Source organism: Eurypyga helias, unplaced genomic scaffold, assembly GCF_000690775.1.
Source record: "Eurypyga helias isolate BGI_N326 unplaced genomic scaffold, ASM69077v1 scaffold13469, whole genome shotgun sequence".
NCBI lineage: Eukaryota > Metazoa > Chordata > Aves > Eurypygiformes > Eurypygidae > Eurypyga > Eurypyga helias.
Genome location: NW_010271469.1, coordinates 2,671 through 13,635, shown reverse-complemented (window position 1 = coordinate 13,635; position 10,965 = coordinate 2,671). Strand labels below are relative to the sequence as shown.

The 10,965-nt window shown below is 50.6% G+C and overlaps 2 protein-coding genes across 2 annotated transcripts; one reads left to right on the top strand and one right to left on the bottom strand.

The window, feature by feature from the left end:
- Positions 1–166: 166 nt before the first annotated feature.
- RPS3 (ribosomal protein S3) lies at positions 167–3,024 on the top strand. The gene is made up of 3 exons (XM_010158836.1): positions 167–353; positions 1,867–2,063; positions 2,952–3,024. The coding sequence occupies exons 1-2, from the start codon at positions 194–196 to the stop codon at positions 2,058–2,060; spliced, it is 354 nt and encodes a 117-aa protein (XP_010157138.1). The 5' UTR covers positions 167–193; the 3' UTR covers positions 2,061–2,063; positions 2,952–3,024.
- Positions 3,025–8,546: 5,522 nt separating this feature from the next.
- SERPINH1 (serpin peptidase inhibitor, clade H (heat shock protein 47), member 1, (collagen binding protein 1)) lies at positions 8,547–10,518 on the bottom strand. Its single transcript, XM_010158834.1, has 4 exons — positions 9,901–10,518; positions 9,607–9,705; positions 8,986–9,218; positions 8,547–8,849 (listed from the first exon to the last, which is right to left on the bottom strand). Exons 1-4 carry the CDS (start codon positions 10,502–10,504, stop codon positions 8,547–8,549), a joined length of 1,239 nt encoding a protein of 412 aa, XP_010157136.1. The 5' UTR covers positions 10,505–10,518.
- Between the last annotated feature and the right edge of the window lie 447 nt (positions 10,519–10,965).

The window sequence follows — 10,965 nt, the reverse complement described above, 5'->3', positions numbered from 1 at the left end:
GTGACAGAGCTGTGATTGCACGGGTGTGTGTCAGAAGGCTTTTCACAAACAGAAGTTGGAGTGGGATGGTCTGTGCTTAAAATTGGTGTAAAATGCCCCCTTGGAGCAGTGTGGATTTGAGAGAGTGGGATTAACGCTGTTTCTGTTGCTGCTTTCTCCCCACAGAGCCTGCTATGGTGTCCTCCGCTTCATCATGGAGAGCGGTGCCAAGGGTTGCGAGGTGGTCGTGTCCGGCAAACTCAGAGGTCAGCGTGCCAAATCCATGAAGTTTGTGGACGGCTTGATGATCCACAGTGGAGACCCGGTGAATTACTACGTCGACACAGCCGTGCGTCACGTCCTTCTCCGGCAGGGTGAGTAGCTGGGGTGCAGATCCCTTGGCAGCTCTGTTGGTTCCTTCTCTCAGTGCTTCAGGGCCAGGAGATCTCAACTCCTGGCATCCCGTATCTGCAGGTTGCCTTCCGTCTGTCACCGGCGAGGTGGTTACTCACGTGGTTTTGATGCACTGCTGATGTTGTGGAGTTGTTCACTTGTGCTACCACTTGTTCTGGCTCTGGAAATTTCTTCTTAGGGTTTTGCAACTAAGCTCTCACCATGAAGTTTGTACATTACACCTGAAGTAGAACTTTATTTGCATTTGCTTATGGGAATGGGCAATGGAGAAGGGGCCTTCAGCAGAATTTTCTGTAGCCATAGAATCACAGACTACTAAAATGGTTTGGGTTGGAAGGGACCTTAAAGCCCACCCAGTTGCAACCCCCTGCCATGGGCAGGGACACCTTCCATAGACCAGGTTGCTCCAAGCCTCATCCAGCCTGGCCTTGGACACTTCCAGGGATGGGGCATCCACAGCTTCTCTGGGCGACCTGTCCCAGTGCCTCCCCACCCTCGCTGGGAAGAATTTCCTCCTGGTATCCCACCTAAATCTCACCTTTTCCAATTTAAAACTGTTACTCCTTGTCCCTAGTCATCCCAGGTCATTTTCTTTTCCAGATACTGACTTGTGTCCTGTGGCTTCTGGGGTTGGTAGCAAGACAACTTAGAAATCAAGTTCACGTTGACTAGAATCATGAGCTGTTGACAGTTTGGATTCTAACTTTCTTGGCTCCCTGGGGTGGGCATACAGAACATGGGTACTACAAGACCCATGAAAGAGCACATGCTTTCCCTGACAGTCTTCCCCCACCGTTCTGCTCTGTCAAGTCTTCCTAGCTAAACCAGCCAAGCCTGCTCACACTTGTTCATCCCCCTGGTAAAACGCAGATGACTTCTGCATCTTAATTGGCTGCGGGTTATTTAAATGCAGAACACCTCATGTAGGGATACAAGTGTAGACAAAGCTTCTCTTCACCTTCCCTTCAGTGATGATACGATGACGAGTCAGAAGGGACGTCCTTGTGTCATTGCAGCCTGTTCAGTGCCATGTTCTGTGGTGCTGTGCTAAAGCTGCCTTGGGCAGGATGTCCTACTCATTGAATGATTTAGAGGCATTTGTCTGAGAAGGGATGCAAAAAAAACCCCAGTGCAATATCCTAGGAGGGTGAGCTGAGTTATCCCAGGAAGAACAGGGTTTAAAAGCAGGGTTAGCATGATGTAAAGATATCACATGTTTTCATCATAGTCCCAGGCTGCAGTTTGCAAAGGCAGTGAATTGGGTAAAGCTAAACACGCTGGTTTAAATTAAAAACTACTAGATTTTTAAGCTGTAGCACTTTTGTGTTAATTGGCTTGAGTCTTCAGTGTTGTCAGGGGGTGTTTTTGGCTCAGACAGCAGATTTTGTAACCTTGGGGCTTGTCACTACTGCATGTGTGCTTGGTATTTCGTGTTGAATGAACATGTCTGTGTTGTCTTGTCACTCTTTGTAGGAGTACTGGGGATCAAAGTAAAGATTATGTTGCCCTGGGACCCAAGTGGAAAGATTGGCCCCAAAAAGCCTCTCCCAGACCATGTCAGCATTGTGGAACCCAAAGAAGAGATCTTGCCCACCACCCCCATTTCAGAGCAGAAAGGTGGCAAACCAGAACAGCCAGCCATGCCTCAGCCGGTTCCCACTGCCTGAGGGGTAAGTGCCTGACAAGGGTGGGAGGAGCCATGCAGAAAAGGTGTCGTGTCACCCAAAAAAGCTATGCAGTAGCTGGGATACTGGGAAAAAAAGCTGCTGCATTGCACCAGGGGTAGGGGTCAGCTGGGTTGGGTTTAGAGTATTGCCCGGGATGGAGAGGCATGTTGCAAACTGGCTAAGCACACCCTTCCGTGAGGATGAGATGACGAGTCTGAAAGGGAACATCCCTGTCCAAGTGCCCTCCTTCATGTTGTGTCCTATAGCATGGATCTGGGGACCTTGGGTCATCATTTGAGTGACGTAGAGGCATTTGTCTGAGAAGGGTTCAGTGCCTTGGATGTTTCTAGCATTGTACTGCCAGCGTGCAGCAACAGCACAGCATATATATTCCTCATGCAGTAGATGTACTGGGATCCAGTTTAGGGTAGACTTAGAAGCCAAGAACGTTGAGCACAACGCGTAGGGTAGTTTAAGTAAATAATCAAGATTTAAGCCCCTGTTTCTGGGTTGTCTCAAATGAAATTGTTCAATTGCTGCTTGTAAAACTTCGCTCACTCTGTGATCAGCGCAGCAGGAGGCACAGGCCTAAAGGCCTCTTCCAGAAGATTTCCTTAGCTGCTGGTGAAAGCCAGGCTGTGTTCTCTGGCTGAAGTTGGCCTTGTGTGAACAGGGAGAGGTTGGGGGGTTGCAGGGCCATGGTGAAACGAGAATCTGACTAGGAAGCTCCTGTGGGAAAAAGGGGGCATCACTGGCTAAAATGCAAGAAGTGAAAGATGCTTAACTTGAACTCTTGGAATCTGTTTGTTTACCATTCTGGGTAGGAGAATGTTTTTTGGGAAATGGTTTGCCACCATCTCACTCTTATTTGTTTGGTTTTTTTTGTTGTAGGGTTTGTAACATCTGCAACCAGAAGCTTGACTGTCCTGAAAAACATCTCTTAATAAAATCACAAAAGACAGTGTTCTGTGCAGGTGCTTTTTTTGCAAGACGTATCCCAGGAAAGCCTTGCTCTCGCCTTTGGTGTGGAAGGAGTTCTGTTGCGTTTCTTCCAGGCTGTGTTCCCTCTTTGGAGTCAACTTACCATATCCTGACCCTAAACAGAGTGGGGACAAAAATGCTGATTCTGGATAGAGCTGGAGCAGCAAGCTGGTGTTCAGAGGGTCAGGAATAACACCCCTCAAACTGGAGCACTACTGGTAACTCTTCAGTTATGTACTGAAGTTCTCGGGCTGAGAGAGCTGGGGGTGTTCAACCTGGAGAAGGGAAGGCTCTGGGGAGACCTTACAGCACCTTCAGTGCCTGGGGGGCGGCAAGAAAGATGGGGGGGGACTCCTTCCAATGGCGAGTGACAGGACAAGGGGTAATGGGTTTAAATTGAAAGTGGGGAGGGAGGTTTAGATATCAGGAAGGAATTCTACCCACAGAGGGTGGGGAGGCACTGGGACAGGTTGCCCAGAGAAGCTGTGGATGCCCCAACCCTGGGAGTGTCCAAGGCCAGGCTGGATGAGGCTTGGAGCAACCTGGTCTAGTGGAGGGTGTCCCTGCCTGTGGCAGGGAGTGGGGCTGGGTGGGCTTTAAGGTCCCTTCCCACCCAAACCATTCATTGATACTGGTCCCATTCTTTGAGATTTCCAGCTTTTCAGCAATATCCACAGCAGTTGCAGTTGTTTATAGTTTTCTTGCTTAAACTGAAGTATTACTACATTCTACCAAAGGCTTTTTTCCCCTCTGAACATCCATTTCCCTTCTCATGGAGAAGCCATCCACTGTGACTTTGAGAGCTGTGCACCGAATGGGAATGTTAAGCTGCTCTTAGGCCAGGTGACACAAGTCTGTGGAGGTCCAGGGTGAGACACACTTCCGAGTAGGTATTTACATATGAGCTGGGGGGGAGACAAGTGTGCACTTTGCATTTCAAACCTTCTGTCCAAACCTTTGAGATGGAAATATGTTTCACTGACTGGGGAAGAACTTCTCTTCCTTGGAGGCTTGAGTAGAAATCCATCACTGTTAATTGGCTTTAATGAGCTGCAGGATAACACAGGTACTGATGTTGCTGACCTCAAGGCTGTTGATGCTGTAGAAGTGCGTAGTCTGCAGGCACAGAAGTGTTTTGACCTCTCTTCCGTTGCAGTATGAATTACTTCCGGTGCTGTCCTTGTCAGCTGCGGTCAAGCTGAAGCCCTGTAGGCTGAAGCAGTGAGATTTGGTGAAGTTTCAGGCAGAGATTCTAGTTCTGTCAGTTCCTTTCCCAGTGCTTTTCAAAGTCCGGTGCAGTAGTGGGAAGAGTCTCAGGCGCATCAGAAGTGACCACGTTGTGCTTATGTCGGAGGGTTGGAACTCGGTGATCTTTAAGGTCCCTTCTAACCCAAACCATTCTACGATCGTGCCTTTTTTTCTGTTCGGATTTCAAGAAATTCAGAACTTGTTCTGTTGCATTAACAAAAATAGTACAAGTCGGCAAACTTTGCTTAGGAGTAGGTTTTTCAGCCAGATTTCCATCTTCAGGAGTTTTTTCTGCAGGAGCTAGTCAGGCAGCTTGCGTACTGGAGTTTCAAACGGATGGTGTCAGGAACTGGTCTGTCTGGCAGCGTGTGTGGATGTGTGAGTCTCAGCCTTCCTGTTCCCAGCTTCCCTGACAGGCCTCCTGGAAACCCGCCTGGCAGGAGAGCTGGTTAAGCCTCTCAGAAACAGATGTGCCTTCCCAGGGTGTCAGAGTGGCTGATTTTGGGCTTCTGTGCACATCTTTCAGTGCAAAGCTTTAAAAGAAAGTTACTACATGTTAGAGTAAGTGATGCCAACATTAATTTTTGGTTTTTTTAAAATAATATTAATTGGGGGGAAAAAACTTGACAGACCAGCTTTATCACATTATAGGAGCAGGAGGTGTGTGAAAGCTGGAAGGCTGGAAGCAGTAGAAGAGTGACAGTGCAAAGCCCTTGCATGTTGTGTCTAAATTCTTCAATGCCCAAATGTGTTAAGTGATGATCAGCTAGAATTTGCCTGGTGTCCTCAGTAAGGGCTGGCTTTCCAGGAGATGGAAGATGAAGAGACGTGTGGGTAGTGGGTTTAAGAGTGGTATTGCTGTACCTCTCTTCCTGCTAGATCCATTGTGTGGTGAGAAGTTGGGGACAACTTTTGTGGGAACCCCACCTGCAGTTCTGTGTCCCGCTCTGGGCCCCCAACAGCAGGACACGGAGCTGTTGGAGCGAGTCCAGAGGAGGCCCCGGAGATGCTCCAAGGGCTGGAGCCCCTCTGCCCTGGGGACAGGCTGGGGGAGTTGGGGGGTTCAGCCTGGAGAAGGGAAGGTTCCGGGGAGACCTCAGAGCCCCTTCCAGTGCCTGAAGGGGCTACAAGAAAGCTGGGGGGGACTTTTCCCAAGGGCAGGGAGTGACAGGACAAGGGGTGGAACGGGTTTAAATGGAAAGAGGGAGATGGAGATGAGACATCAGGAAGGAATTCTTCCTGCAGAGGGTGGGGAGGCACCGGGACAGGTTCCCAGAGAAGCTGTGGATGCCCCATCCCTGGGAGTGTCCAAGGCCAGGCTGGATGAGGCTTGGAGCAACCTGGTCTAGTGGAAGGTGTCCCTGCCCATGGCTGGGGAGTTGGAACTGGATGATCTTTAGGTTCCCTTCCAACCCAAACCATTCTGTGAGTGTTTAAAGCTTGTTTGCCAGACCAGCTGGGGGTGGGACAAGCTCAGGAGCTTTATTGGTGTTCTGGGTGGATGATGTTCCTGGGCTGCTATGGTTAGTGCCAGAGATGCTTCTGTAACTCCAGTGAAGGCACTTGGTCCTTCTTCAGCATCAGCAGCTCCACACGGATGCGTGTGCCTGCCTGTCCCAGAGGTGCTGTTTTGGCACAGGGAAAAGGGGAGATGCCTGTGGCTTCGGTTTGCAGACTGAATTGCAGGCTTGAATGGACAGCAGGGTAAACCCTTTCCAACAGGACAAGGGCCAGCAGGATCTGATGCTGCTGGATTTTCCACAACTAAGCTGTATTCCCACAGCGATGGTGCAGGTTCTTGTGGTTCTTTCTCCTATTCATCTCAACTGGATCCCAACTTTGGGTTGTAGGGTCAGGATGGCTGATCCCTGTGGCTAACAGGGATCAGGTTTCTTCCTATACTGCCATACTTTCTTTTTAACTGAGCTCTTGTTAAATGCCAGGGCCAGGGGAGGGCAGTCGCTCCTCCTACCTGCAAAGCGTTAAAGATGCGGCAAGCTTGCCGTTTGGGGAGAGAAGTGTTAAAGTGAAAAGCCAACCTGCTACTAGTGTTCCTTTCCCATGACACAGTTTTTATGGGAATTCATCTGTTGGTGTGTTTTAAGTGTAATTTTGGTTGTGATTACCAGATTAAGAAGGTTGTGTTGGATTTGAAGATGGCAAGGAACCTCTCTAAGCTCTTTACGAGCGCTTTGTCTCCTCCAAAACCCTGCGAGTGACTGTGGCTGCCAGAGCTTCACTGAAAAATTTTTATTGCAAAATCATACAACTGACATTGTGTGGTACAAGAACAATAAAAGCCATCAGACGCCTGCATCCACATGATGCAAATTATTCACAATATCCCACAGTGTGTTCTTGCCTTGCCCCCACCCCCCTCCCCATCCTCCGTCACGTGCTACAGCGTGTGGGTTTCAGTGCCCTGATTCACTGGGTAGCGTCTAGCATACGCACTGGGCTTTCAGCATCTGGGTACATCCTTGTGGGTTGCCTCCTCCCAGCATGGCAGGGAAAGCACCTAGGAGTATGATCTGGGAAAAAAATACGGGATAAGGTCTCCCATTCCAGCTGGCTTAGATAGCAGTTAGGGCAGACAAGCTTTTCTGCAGTCATGTAACCTTGCAAACCTGGAGAAGGCATGGTTGGGTTAAACGTGGGGGTGCAAGCTGCTGCGATTTTTGGCTGTAGAAACACCTTAGAAAGAGATTTTGTGGTTGCAACGTAATAAATAAGTGGAGTTAGTGTGTGTGGAAAAAAACCTGCAGTATTGGGCTTCTATATAGGGAGATAAAGGAAAGCAAGGCAGTCGCTGTCCCTGCTTGCTTCAGATAACTAGCACTTAGATTGTGATGCAGATTTCTCCTTTTGATGATCTTCTGTTCCTCGCCCAGAGCCTGGCAAGGCTTACCTGGCCCATGCTCATGGGATCGTATCGGTAACTTCTTAAATAGCATTAACCTGGTGATATCCCTGAAAGATAAGAAATAACCTCCCAAGTCTAGGCTGGAGCAGGCTGTGAAACTTGCTGATTATCAGACATAAATATGAGTGTAACTATAAATACGTTTGTTTTTCAGCGTGCCCTTACCCAGGTCAGCCAACAGGGAGCTAAAGTATTGCGGAGGAGAGGAGCTTCAGAAAAAAGTCATTAGGAAGTCAGGTATGGCAGCTCTAAAGCTCTGTGATTAAAGGAAGTGGAAGTGAGCCTGATCCACCTCCGTGTGAGAAGCCAGCAGTCCTTTGGAATGCTGTGGCAGCTGGTGGGTACAGCCCTGGCTGTAACTGGGAGAACCTTCACGCTGGTGACTCTCCCAGCCCTACGTGCTGATGCAGAAACACCAAGAGAGGTGGAGTCGCTCTCTTTGCCTGGTACAGGATGTTTAATGACAGATGTTGGCCCAAGAGCCCCCTTGGTGATTCCCAGAGGGGTGGAGCACAGCCATTTGTCACGCAGGAGTGTTGAAGGGACCTCAGGTTTATCTTTGTAGAAGCCCATCTGCTCTTTGGGGTCTCTGCCGACACCCCTAGGCCACTCTGAAGTGTTGGGCAAAGCTGAACTTGGCTTTGCAGTGAGTGTTCTAGCTAAGGAGGTGATCTGCTGCTGTCAAAGCATCTAACAGTCATCCTGGGCTTCGGCAGAAGGGCACAACCCCATACAACCTCCCCTCATGTTGCCGTGGTCTTGTTCCCCTCCTAGGGCCACGGAGGGGCTCGGACCGCAGAGCCGGCCCTTTGTGCTCGTACATCACCGCTGACAACAGAAGGAGCAAGGAACAAACTGCAGAGGGAGCAGAGCAGCTCTGGTGCGGTGCCACCTGGCATCAGAGGGGGAGAAAAGCGGCAGAGCAGAAGGTGCAGAAGCGTTTGAGAGGGGAAGGGTGGAGGGCTTGTGCCTTTGCAGGGCTGATGGTAGCAGTGAGGTACTTAGCAGGAGGCTTAATGAGCGCGGGGAGGAGCAAAGCATCAGCCTGAACATCTCAGCTGAGGCTGTGCTGCCTCAGTGCATGCTGGTTCCCTTCCACTCCTGGGGACCCTCTCGTGCCAGGCTCCCCTGTTCCTCTCGGGAGGTGGGTTTGTGCAACACGTATTTTGGGGTGAGGTAAAGTGTATGCTGGTTTCTCATCACAATGCACCCTGGTCTGAATAGCACCCATAGTTCGAGAAGGATACAAAATAGCATTTCCCCTTTTTTGAAAACCCCCACTAAAAAACACACAAACCAAAGCTCTGGGAAAAAAAAAACCCAAAACAACCGAACTACAACTCATCACGCATCTTGTCCCCTTTGGGCCTCACGAGCCTGCCGATGAAGAGGATGGAGTTGGTTTTATTGTCCTTGATCATGAAGATGAAGGGATGGTCAGCGTAGAAGAGCTTGGGGTTCCTCATCTCCTCTCGGCCGTAGATGTCGGCATCGTAGGGGTTCCCTTCCGTGTCCCATTCGAGAGCGGCAGCATGGAAGACGTTGGACAGGTAAAGATCCTTCTTCCCGGAGATCTTTGACAGGTCAGCCTTGGTTTTGTCAATGGCTTCTGTCAGGCCCAGATCAGCCAGGTGTTTCTAGGAGAAGATAAGGGGTCAGCAACCCCCCAGAGCTGACACAGCACGAGGCACAAACAGCCCATCATCCCACTATCTTTTCTCCCACCCCAAGGAACTGTAATGCCCCACAGTTTTCTTTAAGGACCTCCTTTACCTGAAGGTCGTGGCTGACTTCCAGGATGACTTTAGGCAGTGAGATGGCTACTGATCTCTTCTTCATCTTGCCAGCCCAGGCCTTGAGCTGCTCCCTGTTCAGCAGTTTCTCCACTCTCTCCAGAGGCTCCACGTGGTTTGGCATGATGAAGATCATACTGGAGAGCTTGTGAGCAAGTGGCATCTCTACCACCTGCAGCTTCTCTGTCTCATCATCGTAGTAATTGTAGAGACCTGGAAATCAGAAGTAGGAAATGGTGAGATGTGGAGCAGAGGCAGAGCTACCCACAACCTTGTGAATTCACCCTGGACTTCCCCGAGCAGCACGGGAAGCCAGTCTGAACGCTGTTTTGGGAACTGGCCCAAAATTACTGGCGTTGGCAACAACTCCACACTGCGGCTCTCATTTGTGTGATGGATTAGGATTTATTCCTAACAGCCAAGTACCCAATAGTAAACATGGATTCTCTGCTCACAGAGAGGTTGAATCAGCAGATCAAGCACACCCTGCTTTTTCTCTCACCCTCCATGAGGCAAAACAATCCTGGAAATCTGGGTAACGGAGCAGCGCTGAGCGCAACTCCAGCTGCTCTTGATGTGGGGCAGGAGGTTTGCAACTTACCTGTGCGATGCATCATGGGAACACCCACGGTGTAGGAACGGGTCACCATGAAGCCACGGTTGTCCACCATCTTATGATGGAATTTCTCATCCCAGTGAGCTAGAGAGAGAGAAATTCAGCTTGTAAGAAAAGGGAATGGGTGGGAATTTCATGCACAGCTCCTAACTACTCGCTCTGAAAAAGAGCATGCCTCCAGCAGACCTCGGATGTGTTCACCTTCCCGTTCGGGCTGCTGTGTATTGGCTCAGGCTAGGTTTTGGGTCACTTGTATCAAGAATTGGAGGTAGAACTTACGCTTGAAGAACATGGCATTGACAATGAGGGCCCCGTCGGTTTTCTCGACGTCTTTCGTGACCTCTGGGAGTTTCCCATCCGTAGTCTGGGCCGCCCACTCGTTAATGGACTTCAGGGCGCTCCTCTTGTCTCGGAAGTTGATCTTGGAGTGCTCGTAGTTGTAGTGTTTCTTGCTGTTCTTCACAAAGTCATCGGCGAAGTTGATGGAGGCGGGGCCGTACAAGCGGTTGCCGATCTTCCAGGTGACGTTGCGGGCTGTGCTGTTGCTGACCTCGTTGAGGAGCTCGGACAACCCGCTGTGCACGTAGTCGTCGTTCAGTTTGTCTGCGCTGAGCACTGCTTTGGCTTGGGAGGCGGTCGTGGCCTTGCCCCCGAGAGACACGAGGCCGAGGGAAGAGGCCACGACCACGGGGGACAGCAGGATGTTCTCCATGTTCTTGTCTTTCGCCATGGCATGGTAGAGGTTGAAGGCCAGCGTCGTGCTGCGGTCGGCCAACGTCGTTGCCTTGTCGCTCAGCTTCCTGTCCTCCGAGGGCACGGCTGCAGCGAGGCCGCAGAGAGCAAGCACCGGAATAATCCACATGGCTTCAGCAGCACCCAACATCTCTGAGGACCTGCTGGGCAAGAAAAACTCACTGTCAGCATGATTCAAACCCTTCCTTCCTGGAGCATGCAGAGACCCGGGGGCTCTTCCAGTGAAACCCACTCCTGGGCTCCAGTGATAGCCAGAGCCTCTGGATAGGGAAGTAGGCCGCAGAGAGCAAGCACCGGAATAATCCACATGGCTTCAGCAGCACCCAACATCTCTGAGGACCTGCTGGGCAAGAAAAACTCACTGTCAGCATGATTCAAACCCTTCCTTCCTGGAGCATGCAGAGACCCGGGGGCTCTTCCAGTGAAACCCACTCCTGGGCTCCAGTGATAGCCAGAGCCTCTGGATAGGGAAGTGATTGTCCCCTGTGCTGGGCACTGGGGAGGCTGCACCTCAAATCCTGGGGTCAGTTTTGGGCCCCTCGCTCCAAGAAAGACACTGAGGGGCTGGAGCGTGTCCGGAAAAGGGCACGG